This window comes from Scomber scombrus, chromosome 17 (genome assembly GCF_963691925.1).
Source record: "Scomber scombrus chromosome 17, fScoSco1.1, whole genome shotgun sequence".
NCBI lineage: Eukaryota > Metazoa > Chordata > Actinopteri > Scombriformes > Scombridae > Scomber > Scomber scombrus.
This window is the reverse complement of record NC_084986.1, coordinates 1,460,858-1,482,363: the sequence shown is the minus strand read 5'-3', so window position 1 is coordinate 1,482,363 and position 21,506 is coordinate 1,460,858. Positions and strand designations below refer to the sequence as shown.

General features: G+C 39.4%; 2 protein-coding genes across 2 annotated transcripts in view; both read left to right on the top strand.

Annotated features, from left to right (window-relative positions):
* The window catches only part of LOC133997997 (uncharacterized), a gene marked incomplete at its 5' end in the record, with an annotated part of 86,563 nt that extends 85,022 nt beyond the window's left edge, over positions 1-1,541 (top strand). Inside the window, 2 exon segments of the mRNA XM_062437736.1 lie at positions 656-702; positions 934-1,541. Of these exon segments, the coding sequence (XP_062293720.1) occupies positions 656-702; positions 934-1,541 (655 nt within the window).
* Positions 1,542-10,749: 9,208 nt separating this feature from the next.
* Positions 10,750-19,845, top strand: LOC133997996 (NLR family CARD domain-containing protein 3-like). The gene is made up of 12 exons (XM_062437735.1): positions 10,750-10,786; positions 11,138-11,231; positions 11,344-11,465; positions 12,798-12,911; positions 14,239-14,371; positions 14,619-14,693; positions 14,876-15,104; positions 15,374-17,144; positions 17,245-17,418; positions 17,611-17,784; positions 18,491-18,537; positions 18,766-19,845. Exons 2-12 carry the CDS (start codon positions 11,151-11,153, stop codon positions 19,311-19,313), a joined length of 3,468 nt encoding a protein of 1,155 aa, XP_062293719.1. The 5' UTR covers positions 10,750-10,786; positions 11,138-11,150; the 3' UTR covers positions 19,314-19,845.
* Positions 19,846-21,506: the final 1,661 nt, after the last annotated feature.

Here is a 21,506-nt window from a genome sequence, read left to right as displayed (position 1 = left end):
CTTCTTTTTCAATTCAGCATGTGTGCACTTTTCTGACCCCACAGCATTGACAGCCTCACACACACTCTCCCACTCACTCCTCTTGCGTTTATTGTTTATGCCGGAGGACAGCGTGCCAAAGAGTACATTTTTGCGCGCCTCCACTTCAGTGAGTAGCGTCTCCAATTAGCTTTCTGTAAAGTTCTTCTTTTTTCCGTCTTACTCATTCTTTTGTTTTAATTTTCTGATCGTGCAGAGAGGGGAATCTCAGGTGCAGGGCCCATTTAAATATGATTTGCGTATTTAAATGGGGGCGTGGACAGGGAGGGGTCGGGTGTGCGCTCAATTCCACGTTGATTGGGATGTACAAAGGAAATGTGCTTGGATTCATGCGTACGCACAGATTCATACATCTGGATTTTTTTGTGCGTACAACGTTTTCTGGATTTGAGCGTACGCCATGTTTCAGTAGGAAATCCACACACGTCTTTGTACATGAGGCCCCAGGTCTTTTCCTCTCAGACTTCAGTGAAAGAATCCAGCAGACAGTTGAGACAGATGAGTTTCAGCCTGTTTCTGTGTCACTCTGACAAACTGAGGAACACTGCTTCATGTTGAACAGCAGTTAGGACTCATGTTGGATAGAAAATCATTCTGACTGTGTTTCTTCCTCCAGGGTGGACCATGGTGGAGAGCACAGGTTAAAACCTGGTGTGAAGAAGTGTAAGTGTGGATTGAATTTGATTCATGACAATTAAACAGCACACAGTCAGTTTCTCTTTAAATACAAAGTTGTTCTTTGTGGTATTTATTCATTAAAACATTACTGACAAAATGTGTCATCATGAAACTTTATAGAAATGAACAACAGATCAGAAGTTAAACAGAGAATAAATCCATCAGGTGTGTCAGATGATAAACTGCTGCTGTATTGTTTCTTCTTCTCTTCATCAGATTTCTGTGAACTCACACTGGACACAAACACAGTACACAGAAGACTCAAACTGTCTGACAACAACAGGAAGGTGACATATTTGAAGGAGGATCAGTCATATCTTGATCATCCAGACAGATTTGACTACTGGGCTCAGCTGCTGTGTAGTAATGTTCTGACTGGTCGCTGTTACTGGGAGGTCCAGTTGGGAGGAAGAATTCGTATATCAGTGAGTTACAGAACAATCAGCAGGAAAGGAGACAGTGATGACTGTTTGTTTGGATGGAACGATCAGTCCTGGTGTCTGAACTGCTCTGATGATGGTTACTCTGTCCGTCACAATATGAGAGATACATACATCTCCTCCTCCTCCTCCTCCTCTTCCTCTTCCTCCTCCTCCTCTGTCTCTAACAGAGTAGCAGTGTATGTGGACTGTCCTGCTGGCACTCTGTCCTTCTACAGAGTCTCCTCTGACACACTGATCCACCTCCACACCTTCAACACCACATTCACTGAACCTCTGTATCCTGGGTTTACAGTCTTGTGGCCTGGTGCCTCAGTGTCTCTGTGTCCTCTGTCTGAGGGAGAGTCTCCTCCTGTGGAGACAAACAGTCACACTGCTGACTGAAGACAGCTGCTGAAATCACTGTTCACTCTGTTCACCAGTGAACAATAGAAACAGGAAGTGACAGCAGCTTCCTGTGTTTAAATGTTGATGGTGGACGAGGTTTCACTCTGGTTTCATTTGGATCACTGACTGTGCTTTAATGTCAGAATATAGTTTCTATTAGAAGTAGTGAAATGATCTCCTCTGGACTGAATTGATGTGTAAAAACTGTGTTGACTCTGATATTCACTTCAGTAAAGTTTTCTTGGAGCAGCATCTAGCAGCTGTTAGTGGCTGTTAGTTATTCCATTTTATCAGGATCTTAAAGTGAAGTTTCCTGAAAATGTCCACCAGACATCCCAGTCTGTTGACATCAGCTCAGTTTGTGTTCAATCATTAACATCAACGTATGTTTCTATATGATGTCATGTGTCTGACATGTATGTATATAATAACATGTATGGGCTGCTTTCCTTTAGTTCTTCTTGCCTCTGCAGGTGATGTAAATATTATCCATGTTTGCTGGGCAGCTTTGGCTGTTTTACAGTTCAGTAAAAATATTATTTTCAAAATCACTTGTTTTTACATAATCAGCATTTTTTTCTCCTTGCCTTAATCGATGTGTAATGTAACTTCTACTTGTGTATTTCTCTAATTTCAACATGTACGACAGAATGAATTTTATATGTGTGTAAATGAAAATAATCAAGTAAATAAATAGGTTTGAGAATTTTGTGAAACGTCAGTTGAATTGATATTCTTTGTTCAGAGAGGTCTAGCTGCCCCATATTTATGGAATAATATATGGAACAAAGTTATTTTACACATCAAACATTATTTTAAGACGGCTCACTGATACATATGAAGTCCTTAAACAGAGGTGTGATATCAGTGATAACAGCTTCCTGTAATACTCACAGCTGACATACTGTCTGAAGGGTAAAATCAACCTACCAACCACCTCCAATAATCAACTCAAACAATGAACCTTTCACCAAAAAACCTCAAAAACCTGCAAGACTCTGTTAAACACTGATGATAAAAACTCTCCATTCAACCCAAAACTGGGAAAAAGACAAGCTGTTACCATCAATGTCAACTATTAACACAACTGACACTAAAATACAACTCAGTCAGTATAAAATGAATAATGAGTAAATTGTGCTGTAAAAACAGACTGTTGGTGGCTTCACCTCTGATCTGAACACATCACATAAAGACTCAAAGAAATATCAAACAAACAAGGTGACCACTTTAATTGTCATTGGGCCCCATTGATCAGTTGTACCTGCCAGTGTTAGTAACCCTATTAGCATGCTAACATATACAGTGCTCACTCACTCACAGTCACATATAATCATACCTAAACCTTTACATACTGATTTTCAAAAATTCTGAAACCACCATTAAAAAATACTGTTTATTCATCATTCATTGAAAAAAGCATAAAATGGGGTATGATGGGGTATACATCAATGATTTGTGGTTCCAAAATTATGTATAGAGACTAACAATGAACGGATACTGAGAAATGCCCAAATATGAACAGTATGTGAGGGTTAAATAACAACCTGCCCCCTCTGCTGGTGAAGACAATAACTCCACCCACACCAACTCCACATCACATCTACCTCACACACTTCACTCTGATATTTAAAGATAAAAAGATCTCTGCAAGACTACATACGCTACCTTTACCTCTGCTGTGTAAACCTTCACACATCACACCCTCACTGTTTCCTGTGTGTGTTTACTGTATATACTACTACATTATTTATCTATGTTTATTTTGAAACATCTTTTATTTACAGCTATTATTAATATTTATTTATATGAATGACCGACCCAAGCAGCAGTAACTGGCATTAATATGATATTTATTTGGTTACCATGGTGATTTTTATACTCTTATTGTTTGATTTTTATTTCTATGTTCTTATTGTAGGGTTTTGTTGGGTATTGTCTAGTTCTTGTCATATTTTTTCATTTTACGTCTCTAAATCTGTCCTGTATTTATGCACTCAGCACTGTATTATGTCAGAATGCAACTAATGATTATTCTTATTATATTTTCCATTAATTGATTAGTTGTTTGGTTGATCAGAGTTTGAGCTTGTAGTGTCTTCTCAGTGTATTTTCAAGAATTACAGACACTTGTCTCTGTCAGTGGTTTCTGACTCACCACGCTTTGTTTCAAACAATCACAATCATCTCTGTTATGTTGCATCACATCCATTTATTTTCATAATGCTGCGTTCAATAATAAAACTTTCTCCTTACAAAAACAAACAAAAGAGCTTGCTGTGTGTTCAAAAGACATCACAGATCTCCTCTTCTCATCATGAGTTCAACCCACCTGTCATTCATACGATCTATCAATCCCACTTCTTTACCACAGATGCAATACTTATTAATGGACAGCAGGGGGAGACCTTCAACCACACATATGCATAAATAATATCAAAATAATTAGGTGAATACTCTTACATCCATCAATCATCTTTGTTTTTAGTCAACCTAAAGATATTCAGTTCACTGTCACAGAGACTAAAGAAACCAGAAAATATTCATATTTAAGAAGCTGAATCAGAGAATTTTGACTTTTTATTTGTTATTTTATTTTACCATCAGTTAACTCTGTTCACCTGTTCACTCAGCTGCAGCTCATCAGTATCAAGCCAGTATATATACTCCTGTTGTCCACTCACTTTTGGCCAGATCGTCATTTGCATTTGCTTCATCTACATGCCAGACCTTCCAGCACTGATTCACGGACTGATTCCCTGGTTTCGACCCTGCTTAGTTTTGACCTCCTCTCCTCGTGTTTTCCCTGGTAAATGCACCAGCCTTCTGTTCCTGACTTTGAGTATCACCTGTTCCTGTTTACCTGTGCCTGTTCCTGTCCTCTGGCTTCGGTCCTGTCAGGAGAGCCCAGAAAACTCCAGCTTGGTCAACCTCATGTCCGTGAGTGCTACTGGCATTGTCTTACCTGCTGTAACTGTCTTCAGTGACCCTTAGCCCAGCCTGTCCCCCTACACATCCTGCTTGCCTGTTCTCTTACCTTGTGGACTATATAATAAAGATCAATTAAAACTGCTCCCTGGTTCTGTGCTGCTATTGGGTCCTACGCTTCCACACCTATTACACACAGGATCTGTCATGCTCACCTCTTTAACACAGATGCAATACTTAGTATGGACAGCAGGGGGAGACCTTCAACCACACATGTGCATAAATAATATCAAAAATAATTAGGGGAGGACTCTTGCATCCATCAAGGTAATTAATCAAACAATACCTTAATATAATATAAATCAAATTACAATGGCTCAAACACAGCTGATCTCATGTATTTTTTTTAGCCAACCCAAAAATATTCAGTTTACTGTCAGAGTAAGAAACCAGAAAAGCTTCATAATAAAAATTAATCTTAAGTAGTTGCAACTAATCAAATCAACTACTCATTGCAGCTGTAGAGTGTACTGCACGCTCACAGTATTTACAATATATAGTAGTATGAACAGTATTTATTATACAGGCAGCACATTCATTCATTTTATTTCACTCGTGTTTATCCAGACAGTTGCTGGTTTTCTTCAAGATGTAATATTTGATATGACTACTGCAGTGTTTTCACTCTATTATTGTGATGTATTTTTGAGACATACTGCATATTTGTTTTATGTTTGTCTGTAATCATCTGTGTTGCTGCCACTCTGAGCCAGGACTCTCTTAAAAAAGCTTTTTCATTTCAATGAGGTTTTCCTGCTTAAATAGAGTTTAATGTTTGTCTGCAGTGTGTATGAGGACACATGATATAATAATGAATCATAATAATGAAGACACAAAGAACTATTTATTTGTCATGTTTTGCACATATCACAGAGACCAAACTTTAACAAACATCAGACTTTATGATCCAGCTGATAAAGATGTATAATGTCTGTTAATGTTTGACTTTTGTTCCGGGTTTTTCGTTCCAGAGTTCAGAGCTGCTGTTCTGTGTTCAGATTCCCTTAAAGAAGACTTCAGGTTACAGATGAATACAGAGAGTTGAGACCTTAAAAAGCTCCTGCTGTCAGTTCCATGTTTGTTCTTCTTCTGGTTGGTTTCTTGCTTGAAGCTGCTGATTCATTTCACCTTCACTCATCAGCTTGATTCAGATGATTTTCAGCATCTAAAGGTAACGTAACCAACAGTTTCATCATGTTTGTGTCAGCAGCTGTTAAAATGATCTGATAACAGTACAGATGGAAGTTATACTGATGACTTATGTTCATTGGTTGATGCATTGATGGAATGAACTAAACTACAGAAGAAATAAGAAAAGCTGAAATAAAACATCTTTATCTCACATGTCAAAGTTTTAAAATGTTTCCATGTGAAATAAAGTCATGTGATGTTTCTATAAATGGTTCAGTGAGTCTGGGAAGTTTCTGCTCTTTATATTTCTGATTGAGACGATGTTCTACACATGCAATGATCCCTTCACTAAACTGAAGAAACACTGAAAGTGTTGCTGCTGTGTTGTAGTTGTGTTTATCATGATAAACTGATGAGTGTTAGCTCTCCATCATGTGTGAGACTGTGAGTTTGAATTTTATTCATTGAAATCAGAGCGTGAGCTTCTAATAAGGACGTTCATACATCACGTCTCTGTGGAAATAAAAGCAAGCTTCACTTTCTCATCAGGATCACTGAGATCTTTTCTTGTTTGGTGCTTTTATCGTCTTTTAATAACCTAGTCTGAATAAACACATGGTGAGCAGATGATTCGGTTACGGAGTTATCTTATTTTTAGAGTCACATGTTCAGCCAACAGACGCCATTAACCGTCGTCTCTGTTCAAATCTTGTAGTCACATCCGCCATTTTGATTTCAGTGCTCGAATTCAAACCTTCACTGTTCATCCTGTAATGTTAATATCTCTCAGATCCATTTTTGAGACTGTTTTCAATGTTTGGTTCTTAGTCCCTGACCTCAGAGTAGTCAGAGTGCCTGTCCTTATTTATTAAAATTAAAGATTTACCCGAATATGAAGGTGAACTGTGTTCATCAATCGGACTCATGTGATTGGTGTATTGGGGATTTCACTGGGAGTTAAGGTACAATCACATTGATTTTTACATGTTAGCTAAATGAAATGATAAAAATAAGACAGTTCTGGCACGCAGGTTGTCGAGTGGTTAGGGCATATGCCACATACGCAGCAGACCCTGGTTCCAGTCCCGGCCAGAAGACATTTGCTGCATGTCACACCCCTCTCTCTCCTGTGATTTCCTGTCTCTCTACTTGTACTAAAGGTGTCTATGCCGGAAAAAATCTTTTAAAAAATAAAACAGTTCTGTTGAGTGCTGCTCAGTAACAGAGAACTATGTTGTTTATATAAAACAACTCAAACTTTTTCAAACTTGTCAGTTTGCTTTTCTAAAAGCTTTTCTTGTGTTGCATTAATGTCCTTGTTAGAGAAGTTAGGAGACAGTATGGAGTCTCCTCCTTCATCACCTTTAAACTGCTGCACATTTTAATCAGCAGTGTCACTCAGTCAGTGAGGGACATTCACTGTCCACCGTCCAGCACAATGCAGCCTGCTTACTGATGAACTGTAACAAAAAGTCATAAATATGTTACAGTCAGAGATCTCTGACAATGTTTTAGTCTCAGAAATACTGAAATCATCTTTTCATTGATGATATTCAGTTATTTAACCAGCTGAGAGCAGCAGCAACATGTTTCTACTGTAGCTCTGCATTTACTGTTTAGTTTCACACATTTTACATGAACATCATGTTTACACATGTTTAATATCAAGGTTCAAAGTTCTGATCATTCAACCATATAACCTTCTGATATAACATCCTTATTGTCCAACACTGACTAAAGGGCAGAAACATGACATGATAAGATTGATATCATAAATATAACTGAACTTTTTTTTTATCTACAGTGATATTTATTTTTATAGCATCAGAGACTTTATATGAATTAAGTAAATGATTGTTTGAAAGCCGTCATCGTCCTGAGTGTGACATGTACAGTCAGGACTGTTTTTAGACAAAGACAAGCTGGTTGTTTAGCAGCTGGAAGACACCAAAGAGGAGGAGGAAATATTTTATAATGAATGCCAGATGCCCAGTCTATAAATCTATAAATCCAGATGTTTGTTCCTGTAATGACATGTTTCAAAAATGGTCCTCTGAGCTCCTCTAAAACTCTGAAGAGACAGCAATGTGACAGTCAATCAGAAATACATCATATTAGTATACTGAACGAATATGTCAGTTCTGTATGAGGGGCCATACAAGCCATATTTCATTCTGGCCCTTTCACACACAAACATTCTCCTCACACATACATATATTTTCACTCTCACATTTATACATTTTCATACTATAAGTAATATATGTATGTAAAAGGAAAATATATGTATGTGTGAGTGAAAATATATGTATGTGAAAGGAGAATGTATGTGTGAGAGGGCCAGAATGAAATATGGCTTGTACGGCCCCTCATAGTTCTGAGCCAAACCAATTTATAGTAAATTTTTCTGATGACACGGTCATTCTTAGCCTGCTCACCAAAAATATTAATTTAAGTGTTCACCGAACTGCGTTTGACAAGTTCGTCAACTGGTGTGATGTGCATCTGCCGCATATCAATACAACTAAATCTGTAGAGATGCTGCTTGATCCTAGATCAGTTGGTGACCAAAGCCCTGTGGCCATCCATGGCCAAGATATCAAACAGGTGAAAACCTTTAAGTACTTAGGAGTATATGTTGACAGTGACCTGAGCTGGCGCACATAGGTGGCCAATGTGTGTGCCAGAATCCACCAGCGTCTTCATTTTTTACGTAGGCTCAGAGTATTTGGAGTCTGTAAAAATATTATGTTAATTTTTTACAGAGCGACAATTGAGTCAGTCCTCCGTTATGGTATCACCAGTTGGTTTGGTAATTTAACAGTTAAACCCAGAGCGGAGATTTCAAGCCTAGTTAGAACTGCGGCCAAGATTATGGGAATAATGCCCCCCCTTAATCCACAGGACCTTTTGAGCAGGCGACTATCAGACAGGCAAATGCCATTTTATCAGACAGTGCTCATGTGTTGAACTGTGAATATACTCTTCTGAATTCTTGGAAGAGACACAGACTGACTTTGTGCAGGCACAATCAATACAAACATTCCTTTGTTCCTGTACCAATCAAGCTTCTTAACAGCCAGAAATGAATGCATGTGATGGTTTTGTACATGAAAATGAATATATATTTATGACTCCAGATAGTGTATGGATGTATGCGAGTGAATGGATCAATGATTGTTTGTGAAAGAGTGCTGGCATGTGTGACTGAATCTATATTTATGACAGAATGATTGTTTTGGTAGGTTGACATGGTGATGTGGTGAGAGTGAGGTGATGTGAATGCTTATGTGAATGCTATGATGGAGGGTTGGGAGGTGGTATGGATGTACATTTATAGCAGTATATGTGTAGGATAATCCAGTGTCAGTCTGTTTATTCCACCACTGTCTTTTTACCTGATGTACGTTTCGTACTGCATGTTGTTTTTTTATTGTATGTCATCTATGTGCTGCAACTTTTTCCCTGTCTCCGAGACAAATTTCTCCCTGGTGGAGACCAATAAAGTAACCTAAACTAACCTAACTCTATATGATCTGAGAGCAGTGAGCGATGCAGACAAGCATTGTTTTGTGTTCATTTCAGTGACATTTTGCAGGTGAACCTCTAAAGAGCTGCTGTTGGTTGAAAACTTGAGTCCTTCATGAACGCTGAGGTTAAGGATCACTGTCTAAATCCTGTATAGACCAGCACCACAGATTCACACTAACATCCTGTGGATATTACAGAAGATACTACAAGACACAAAATATTATAGGAAACAAGCACAATTATAGTTCTATATTATTTGAATGCTCAGTATTCAGCTATAAAATATATGTATTGTTTGAATGACTTGCTGCCTAAACTGTACACAGTAAGTTTTCTAATGAAGGAAAAATTTGATTTGAAATAAACATTTGATCATAAAACAAGGTGAGGACAGCCAAGTGTAGTCAGATACCTACAGCTGCACAGAACAAACAGAGACTGTGTGACGTGGAAGAGTCAGTCAGTAACCAGGATCATGTTAGAATCATACAGGGATATTCATATCCTGCTTATGTTACATATCATAGCTGGGCATAGGGTGCATGTAAAGGTACTAATATACAGATGATGGTGATCACACAGAACAGAAGCTCAATACATTTACATTGAAAATAATAAAGAATTATGAATAAAATCATTTGAGAAAAAGATCAATCCCCTCAGGGACACCAGGGAACGTCTCGCTGAGGACACCAAAATGTCCAGAAACAGCCTGTGTAGTTAACATGAAGCATAACTGCTAACATGTGCTGTTTGTGGAACAGCCTGATGTGTAATATAACAAACAACATCCACATTATATTCATTCACATGAACAAAGGTAGTCTCCTTTTATCTGTGCACACGTCACTGAGCATGCTCAGTTTCTTGGTTCAGTGTGTACACTTAACTTTTAGTAGTAGTGACAGTAATTTTAGTTGAATAATTCTGAACAGCAGTGAAGTTGTACAGCAGAAAGTCATTAGCTCCATCATACTGTGAGACACACACAATAACACTTATTGGATAAATTCACTGTTGGATTTAATCTCTTCAAACATCAGGATGCAGGATAATAGATGATGATCATAAAGAGATCAAATCATGTCTGTTATCAAACAGTCCCTCACTCCTCCAAATACAACAGATTTGACTCATCCTGCAAAAATGTTTGCATTATAGTTTTATACAAAGTTACAGCCTTATTTTAATAACATAGTGTGAACTGTTGATGTGAAAACTCTGAAAGACATTTCTTCAGTGTGTGTTCAGTTCTTTGGGGTTCTGTTTCCATCAGACAGACAACAGTGACATTAGTTTGTGGACAGATGAACATGAGTTTCCAGTGAAATCTGTCAGATTGTTTCATGTCCTCACAGAGAGTCTTGGCAGGTTCCTCCTGTGTGTTTGGAGCTGAACTCTGCTGCAAGCTTCACTGCTTTAATATCATCTTGATGCTTTTGGACTTTGACTGTGAAGTTATGAAAGTGTGACAGCATCCTCAGATTGATGATGAAGGACTGATGAAGGAGAATCAGCTGCAGCTTCTCTCTGTGTTTCCTCTACAGGTGAAGGTAGAACCACTCTGTGACCACATCTGGATCTGAATTCACCTGGTGAGTATTTTCTTCTTTATGACACACAGCTGGATGAACATATTTGCATGTCATCAGTTTTTAAACACAAGTGAACTATAACTTGCTGCATATGAGCTCTGTAGTGGACACAAATACAACTGTATGAAAAGGAATCTAGTTAATGCAGTTTCTTCAACATGTATCCACAGTGGAAATATTCCAGTAATGACTAACTGTGGCGCCATCTGGTGGTAGAATAAATAATGACAGTGTGAGAGACAGCAGTGTGTGTGTGTGTGTGTGTGTGTGTGTGTGTGTGTGTGTGTGTGTGTGTGTGTGTGATGTGCAGCTGGTTGTAATGAATGAGCATGTTGTTGTGTTTGTGTGAAGGTGTTTCTCTGCTATGGATCAGAGTGAGGACAGAGAGGAGGGAGTCCCTCCCTCTAAAAGCTCTCTGTGTGGGGAACATGACAGCCAGACCAAAGCTCAGAGGTGAGATGAGGATCTCTAACTGTCCATCACTGTTCTCCACTCACATCACTCCACCATCATTATTCACACTCAAAGCTCTGTGTGTGTTGTGTTGAAGGACAAAGAAGCAGCACAGACCAGACTCTGATGGACCTGGACCTGAACTCACCTGTGAGTCCATGAAGAGTGACTTGTCTCTGGACGAGATTATTTTCTTTAAACGTGAACATCGGTCTGCTGATCAGAGGTCAGAATATAAAATGCTTTTGTCTGTTTCTCTCCATTTCTCCTGAGAAGAGGTGCGATGTCTTTGTTGTGATCACTTCATTGATTCTTCACTATTGACTCTTTATTATTAATTAGTGTCACATTTGCAGATCTCAGTACAAATATCAAACCCAGAGTTAAAACCCCCAAACAGTTGAGATTCTGGTTTCAGAGACTGTAAGAACATTTAAACTTAGCACAGTTCTTCAAATCATGTGACACATTCACAGATCTCAGCATCCATCATCTAAACCTTTGTATGTTCTCAGGAGCAGCAGCATATTCCAACTCACACCACAAAACATTTAAAACACGTCACACAAATCAAATCTCGGCACAAAGTCACAAATCTTAGTCTATATCTAAATATATGAGTTTACTCAGTGTAAATGTCTAAATTTTATTCCATCACAATTACTACAGCAGCTAAAAAACAGGACAGATAAAGAGGAGAGAGGGATGAAGAAAACAGCACACTGCTCTCATGTTGTGAAAATGGAAAAATGGAAAATGCTTTCTGAAACTTCAAATTATTTTTAAGTCTTAACTATGACGTAGTAATCAGCAGGATGACATCATCATGTGTCTGTTCCACATCACTGTTAATCAATAATGATGTTTTATGATGTGACAGCGCTGTGGATAAGGTCTGGTTAAGCTTATAAAGACAATGGTTTATGTTAAATTGATCACTTTGTTAAAGTTAGAGAAATGTACTGTGGGTTAAATGTACTATTTCCTTAAAGTAAGGCCACCTTTGCCGCCATGGTAACAATAATAACCACAAGGTTAAAGGTTAGAAAAACTGTCTCAACTCATTGTTGGAAACAGGAAACAAAGTCCAGTATTGGGTTAATGCCTCCATCCATCCCTCCTCCTCTGAATGAGGACATCTGTCCACATATATATACGTCATCTGAACTGCACCACTGCTCCACCTCACTGTTACTACAGCAACTAGATGGCAGCTGTCACTCAAACTAACTACAGGTTGTTTTCAGTGACAGCTGTGTGGTTTTTCTTGGTCTCCACCAACATCACTGAGACCTGATGTTGTCCTGCTGTCAAAGGTCTCATAGCAGGAGATCATGTTTGAGCAGACTGTCCTGGGAAGATCAGAGATGCATCTGTGCTCTCTAAGCTAGTTAGCCAAGCTAACAATGTCAGTTTGTTGTAGCTGTGTGGATCAGTTTCTTACTGCAGGTTTATGTAGAAACACCTGATGTGTCGTAGCTGTCGTCCAACAAAACACACAATCTTCAGGATCAACACTATAGTTACACTTGTTTTATCTCTTCTCTGTTTCCATCAGGATCCATCAGCAGAGACCAGATTCTCCTGAATCTGGCTGTGTGTCCATGAAGAGTGACTGGTCTATGACTAAACCGATTCACTTCAAACATGAACATCAGTCTGCTGATCAGAGGTCAGAATATAAAATGTTTTATCTGTTTCTCTCCATTTCTCCTGAGAAGAGGTGCGATGTCTTTGTTGTGATCACTTCATTGATTCTTCACTATTGACTCTTTATTATTAATTAGTGTCACATTTGCAGATCTCAGTACAAATATCAAACCCAGAGTTAAAACCCCCAAACAGTTGAGATTCTGGTTTCAGAGACTGTAAGAACATTTAAACTTAGCACAGTTCTTCAAATCATGTGACACATTCACAGATCTCAGCATCCATCCATCATCTAAACCTTTGTATGTTCTCAGGAGCAGCAGCATATTCCAACTCACACCACAAAACATTTAAAACACGTCACACAAATCAAATCTCGGCACAAAGTCACAAATCTTAGTCTATATCTAAATATATGAGTTTACTCAGTGTAAATGTCTAAATTTTATTCCATCACAATTACTACAGCAGCTAAAAAACAGGACAGATAAAGAGGAGAGAGGGATGAAGAAAACAGCACACTGCTCTCATGTTGTAAAAATGGAAAATGCTTTCTGAAACTTCAAATTATTTTTAAGTCTTAACTATGACGTAGTAATCAGCAGGATGACATCATCATGTGTCTGTTCCACATCACTGTTAATCAATAATGATGTTTTATGATGTGACAGCGCTGTGGATAAGGTCTGGTTAAGCTTATAAAGACAATGGTTTATGTTAAATTGATCACTTTGTTAAAGTTAGAGAAATGTACTGTGGGTTAAATGTACTATTTCCTTAAAGTAAGGCCACCTTTGCCGCCATGGTAACAATAATAACCACAAGGTTAAAGGTTAGAAAAACTGTCTCAACTCATTGTTGGAAACAGGAAACAAAGTCCAGTATTGGGTTAATGCCTCCATCCATCCCTCCTCCTCTGAATGAGGACATCTGTCCACATATATATACGTCATCTGAACTGCACCACTGCTCCACCTCACTGTTACTACAGCAACTAGATGGCAGCTGTCACTCAAACTAACTACAGGTTGTTTTCAGTGACGACCAGTTGTGTGGTTTTTCTTGGTCTCCACCAACATCACTGAGACCTGATGTTGTCCTGCTGTCAAAGGTCTCATAGCAGGAGATCATGTTTGAGCAGACTGTCCTGGGAAGATCAGAGATGCATCTGTGCTCTCTAAGCTAACCAAGCTAACAATGTCAGTTTGTTGTAGCTGTGTGGAACAGTTTCTTACTGCAGGTTTATGTAGAAACACCTGATGTGTCGTAGCTGTCGTCCAACAAAACACACAATCTTCAGGATCAACACTGTAGTTACACTTGTTTTATCTCTTCTCTGTTTCCATCAGGATCCATCAGCAGAGACCAGATTCTCCTGAATCTGGCTGTGTGTCCATGAAGAGTGACTGGTCTATGACTAAACCGATTCACTTCAAACATGAACATCAGTCTGCTGATCAGAGGTCAGAATATAAAATGTTTGTCTGTTATTATCCAACTCTCATAAGAAGAATACACTCTCACACACTCCTCCTTCAAACACTTATCTAGAAACCACAAACTTTATGTGTATAACAGTGTTTAAACAGAGGTACAAAGTCAGAGACAGATGATCAGAGGTCAGACAGAACAGCTGAGTGTTTAACTGGATCCACTGTGATAGAACACAACACCTTTAACACTGAGTGTCATTATTTATTCTGAGACTTCATCTTTTCTTCACAGAGTTCATCAGCAGAGCTCAGAGGTTCTCAGTGGTCAGTCTGTCCAGCAGCATCAAACACAGCTGGACTCCATATTTATGGTGTGTAAATGTAAAGCACAGCTACTACTGCTAACTACAACAGCCACAGACTAAATACTAAACTACCATTCTGGTCCTAACAGTCTCCATGCTGCACTCTGTAGACCAGCAGCTTTTCAGTCTGTCACTGATGATCTGATGTTGACTTCTACCAGTTACATTTACATTTGATTCTGTTCCAGCTGCTGGAGGAGAACATCAGCAGGTTTGTGAAGAACGAGCTGAAGAAGATGCAAAAGGCTCTGAGTCCAGATTACCCGGGATGCTTAGAGAGTCAGAGTGAGGATGAGGAGGTGTTGGACGGTGAGGAGGAAGAGCAGAAGAGGAGCAGCAGAGAGGCATTTCTGAAGATCACACTGCACTTCCTGAGGAGAATGAAGCAGGAGGAGCTGGCTGAGCGTCTGCAGAGCAGTAAGAGGATTTTAACATATTTAAAATGATGGAAAGGCAATGGAGGCAACATGGGAGAGGTTTATATTTCAGACTCTGCTATTAATATGATGCACACATCTGCATCAGATCTATGAATTCTTCTGAGCTGAAAACTGTTTGTCATCAACTGATGAGCTGAATAGATTTCATAGTGGAGGAATATATAAACATCTGCAGTTTAATGTTTACATTCTACAAATTTACTGTCGAATCATATGATTGATTTCATTTGTTGTTTGTTCATTCAGGAACTCGTGCTGGCAGGTGTCGATATAAACTCAAGTCTAACCTGCAGAAGAAGTTCCAGTGTCTGTTTGAGGGGATCGCTAAAGCAGGAAACCCAACCCTTCTGAATCAGATCTACACACCGCTCTATATCACAGAGGGAGGGACTGCAGAGGTCAATGATGAACATGAGATCAGACAGATTGAAACAGCATCCAGGAAACCAGTCAGACCAGAAACAACAATCAGACAAGAAGATATCTTTAAAGCCTCACCTGGAAGAGATCAACCAATCAGAACAGTGATGACAAAGGGAGTGGCTGGCATTGGGAAAACAGTCTTAACACAGAAGTTCACTCTGGACTGGGCTGAAGAAAAAGCAAACCAGGACATACACTTCACATTTCCATTCACTTTCAGAGAGCTGAATGTGCTGAAAGAGAAAAAGTACAGCTTGGTGGAACTTGTTCATCACTTCTTTACTGAAACCAAAGAAGCAGGAATCTGCAGGTTTGAAGAGTTCCAGGTTGTGTTCATCTTTGACGGTCTGGATGAGTGTCGACTTCCTCTGGACTTCCACAACAATGAGATCCTGACTGATGTTACAGAGTCCACCTCAGTGGATGTGCTGCTGACAAACCTCATCAGGGGGAAACTGCTTCCCTCTGCTCGCCTCTGGATAACCACACGACCTGCAGCAGCCAATCAGATCCCTCCTGAGTGTGTCGGCATGGTGACAGAGGTCAGAGGGTTCACTGACCCACAGAAGGAGGAGTACTTCAGGAAGAGATTCAGAGATGAGGAGCAGGCCAGCACTATCTTCTCCCACATCAAGACATCACGAAGCCTCCACATCATGTGCCACATCCCAGTCTTCTGCTGGATCACTGTTACAGTTCTGGAGGATGTGTTGAAAAGCAGAGAGGGAGGAGAGCTGCCCAAGACCCTGACTGAGATGTACATCCACTTCGTGGTGGCTCAGTCCAAAGTGAAGGAGGTCAAGTATCATGGAAAAGCTGGGACAGATCCACATTGGAGTCCAGAGACCAGGAAGATGATTAAGTCACTGGGAAAACTGGCTTTTGAGCAGCTGCAGAAAGGCAACCTGATCTTCTATGAATCAGACCTGACAGAGTGTGGCATTGATATCAGAGCAGCCTCAGTGTACTCAGGAGTGTTCACACAGGTGTTTAAAGAGGAGAGAGGGCTGTACCAGGACAAGGTGTTCTGCTTCGTCCATCTGAGTGTTCAGGAGTTTCTGGCTGCTCTTCATGTCCATCTGACATTCATCAAGTCTGGAGTCAATCTGCTGGCAGAAGAACAAACAACATCCCAGACACATTTCTACCAGAGTGCTGTGGACGAGGCCTTAAAGAGTCCAAATGGACACCTGGACTTGTTCCTTCGCTTCCTCCTGGGTCTTTCACTGCAGACCAATCAGACTCTCCTACGAGGTCTGCTGACACAGACAGGAAGTAGCTCACAGACCAATCAGGAAACAGTCGAGTACATCAAGAAGAAGATCAGTGAGAATCTGTCTGCAGAGAGAAGCATCAATCTGTTCCACTGTCTGAATGAACTGAATGATCGTTCTCTAGTGGAGGAGATCCAACTGTCCCTTAGATCAGGAAGTCTCTCCACAGATAAACTGTCTCCTGCTCAGTGGTCAGCTCTGGGCTTCATCTTACTGTCATCAGAAAAAGATCTGGACGTGTTTGACCTGAAGAAATACTCTGCTTCAGAGGAGGCTCTTCTGAGGCTGCTGCCAGTTGTCAAAGCCTCCAACAAAGCTCTGTAAGTGGATGAATCACTGGATATATGAACAATTTTAAATATGTTTAATTTTAAATATGATAAATAAAACATTTTGTGTTCTTTACTAATCATTCTTTAGACTGAGTAGCTGTAACCTCTCAGAGAGAAGCTTTGCAGCTCTGTCCTCAGTTCTCAGCTCCCAGTCCTCTAGTCTGAGAGATCTGGACCTGAGTAACAACAACCTGCAGGATTCAGGAGTGAAGCAGCTTTCTGCTGGACTGGAGAGTCCACACTGTACACTGGAAACTCTCAGGTCAGGATACATCATATATGATTCCCTTGTCTTGAACAATGTAAATAAAGCTGGTTCTGACTTTTGATACACTTTATATAGTTGATAGTTGCTGTTTTACATTCAGATTAATGTTAATTATTCTGCACATATTTAGGATTCGGGTATTTATATGATTAAAAACATTGTATTATCAACTTTTTATATTTTCAGTCTTTCAGGATGTCTGATCACAACAGAAGGCTGTGCTTCTCTGGCCTCAGCTCTGAGCTCCAACCCCTCCCATCTGAGAGAGCTGGACCTGAGCTACAATCATCCAGGAGACTCAGGAGAGAAATTTTTGTCTGCTGGACTGGAGGATCCACACTGGAGACTGGACACTCTCAGGTAAACAGCTTTGATTCTGAAAATAGAAGTTAATTTTTGATCATGGACCTAACAGTTTGAAGATCATATGATGTGAGTGAAACCTCTTGAAAAAGCTAGTAAGTCAACCTAAACTTATTGTTTAGTTAAACTTTCATGATCTCCTGGTGTCCCTGAACTCATCAGAGGAGAGTCCATCTGTTATTTTGTTATTATTGATGTATTCACTTTATTACAAAGACGTTCACTTGTATCATGAACTTTATTTAGAACTTTCTAACTTGTTTCTTCTTATTTAGCCTTTCAACTATTACTGTCTAAGAAGGATAATTTATTCTTTAAATTCAAAGTTAATCTTGGTCGCACTGATGTTAGCACTGTTGCCTCACAGGAAGAAGATTTTGGGTTCGACACCCTGCTGGAGCCTTTCCAGTCACGCTTGCATGGGTTTCTTCCCATTGTCAAAAACATGTATGTTAGGTTAATTCTCCTGCTGGTGTCCACCCTAACCCTGCACAGTGGCTACTTTCACTGCTCCTAATACTTAGGATGGGTTAAATACAAAGACTGAATTTAACAAGTGTGTGTGTGAAAAATAAAATGAAATAATAATAATATTGAAGTCAAGTCAATTTTATTCACAGTTTGTAAATTACACATTACATACTGAATTTTGTATTCTGTTAAGAAGCTTCTGTAGATATTCTGACTGTGTTTCTTCCTCCAGGGTGGACCATGGTGGAGAGCACAGGTTAAAACCTGGTGTGAAGAAGTGTAAGTGTGGATTGAATTTGATTCATGACTAAACAGCACACAGTCAGTTTCTCTTTAAATACAAAGTTGGTCTTTGTGGTATTTATTCATTAAAACATTACTGACAAAATGTGTCATCATGAAACTTTATAGAAATGAACAACAGATCAGAAGTTAAACAGAGAATAAATCCATCAGGTGTGTCAGATGATAAACTGCTGCTGTGTTGTTTCTTCTTCTCTTCATCAGATTTCTGTGAACTCACACTGGACACAAACACAGTAAACAGAAACCTCAAACTGTCTGACAACAACAGGAAGGTGACATGTGTGGAGGAGGATCAGTCATATCCTGATCATCCAGACAGATTTAACGACTGTCCTCAGCTGCTGTGTAGTAATGGTCTGACTGGTCGCTGTTACTGGGAGGTCGAGTGGAGAGGAAGAGTTAATGTATCAGTGACTTACAGAGGAATCAGAAGGAAAGGACACAGTGAAGACCGATTGTTTGGATATAATGATCAGTCCTGGAGTCTGTACTGCTCTGTTAATGATGATTATGATTACTCTGTCTGTCACAATAAGACAGTAACATACATCTCCTCCTCGTCTTCCTCTGTCTCTGACAGAGTAGCAGTGTATGTGGACTGTCCTGCTGGCACTCTGTCCTTCTACAGAGTCTCGTCTGACACACTGATCCACCTCCACACCTTCTACACCACATTCACTAAACCTCTGTATGCTGGGTTTAGGGTCTGTCCTAGTTCCTCAGTGTCTGTGTGTCCTCTGTCTGAGTGAGAGTCTCCTCCTGTGGAGACAAACAGTCACACTGCTGACTGAAGACAGCTGCTGAAATCACTGTTCACTCTGTTCACCAGTGAACAATAGAAACAGGAAGTGACAGCAGCTTCCTGTGTTTAAATGTTGATGGTGGACGAGGTTTCACTCTGGTTTCATTTGGATCACTGACTGTGCTTTAATGTCAGAATATAGTTTCTATTAGAAGTAGTGAAATGATCTCCTCTGGACTGAATTGATGTGTAAAAACTGTGTTGACTCTGATATTCACTTGAGTAAAGTTTTCTTGGAGCAGCATCTAGCAGCTGTTAGTGGCTGTTAGTTATTCCATTTTATCAGGATCTTAAAGTGAAGTTTTTCCTGAAAATGTCCACCAGACATCCCAGTCTGTTTGACATCAGCTCAGTTTGTGTTCAATCATTAACATCAACGTATGTTTCTATGTGATGTCATGTGTCTGACATCTAACATGTATGGGCTGCTTTCCTTTAGTTTTTCTTGCCTCTGCAGGTGATGTAAATATTGTCTTGTAAGTCCATGTTTGTTGGGCAGCTTTGGCTTTTTGACACATTTTACATGTACATCACTTGTCATTTTTACATGGTCATTGTTTTTTCTCTTTGCTGTAACTTCTACTTCTTCTACATTACTTGTGTATTTTTTCTTTTTATTACAACATGACAGAATGAATACTGCAAACATGATTTTTACACGTTACATATATTTCTGATTTTGATTTTTTTTATTGTACTTCTTAATTTGACATTGTTGTTTTTTTTTATCATTAACGCTTCAGAACAGAAAAAAATACAAAGATCCTGTCCAGTCTGTTTTCTCAGCAATTTTACTTTAAGTTTTACAATGCATGATTTTAAAACAAAGTAATCATATGTACTGTATGTGGGCTGATGGTAATGATGATGTATGTGACCATATGTGATATTACTTTAGAGTAGAGAAATATTTCAGGAATATTATGAAAAAGTGATTACAGATGTGTACTATGCCACACCTGACACTGCAGCTTATCGTTCTTTCATTATTTTTGACTCTTGCTTTCACACACCCTCCTGTTTGTATTTTGGCCTAATAAAAACCCTCAAGGTGACATTTGAGTAATTTTATTTTTTTTGTTGCAAGAAGGAGCCAACTTGTTACAAATGGGGGCTCGTCTGGTATAAAACCATAGACTGTATATAAGAAACGGACGTAGCATCCGTGACGTCACCCATTGGTTTGTGGACTGCTGCTCGGAGGCCAATAGTATCGGATCTGAGCAGCGCCATCTTGAAAATTTCAGGTGCATGCTGGGTAAAATAAAAACACAGATTCTACTTATATGGGCATCAGGAGGAGCATGAGGCGCCCTCCTGAACCTGTGAATCAATCAACCTGTCAATCACCACGTAGCCACGCCCTAATGCATACCCTGCTTTATCGTCACATATAAAATCAGGGAGGCCAAAATGTCCCAAATGAACATCATACTGCATTGAAGAAGGCTTTAAACTAGCGATTGAGACCATAAACACATTTTGAAAACGTTTACTGAGGTTAGAAATCAAGTGAGAAGTTGGTGAATTCTCCATTGACTTGTATAGAGACGGAAGTCCTTTTGACACCAAAACGGTCGCCCCCTGGTGGCCTTTTGATAGAATGTAGTTTTAAGTTACTTCCGCGTTGGCCTCATTTCAGAGGACCGGAACTCCCCGCCTGGATAAAACCAAATTACTGTTTGCTTTGTTTTCTTTCCTGAGTAAATTAATGGACCTCTGTTTGTAATTTCCTGCGTTAATTAGTGTTGGTTTGTTCCCTCGTTACCACTTTTGAGTTTGGTTGTGTTTCAGGTTTAAAGTGATGTTTTCAGTAACAATCAGTTGTTAAATCTGTCTGTTTTACACCTTGCCATTCACAAAGACACGTTAGTAGGAACATTTGAACTCTTCCCTTTTGAAACCAAGTAGCTGGAGTACTATCATAAGTTGTCTCTCTGACATCTTTAATCATTATTTGAAACTGTCACACTTGCTGAAACTTATGTTGTTGGCTAACTTAACTTCAAGGTGACACATGTGACATCTCACTACTTAAAGACCGTGTTAAGTAAATTCAGACATTTTCTTCTAAACACATTAAAAGGTCATAAATGTATTTCTAAAAAGGTGTAAAAACGGTTTCAATCATTTAGATTTG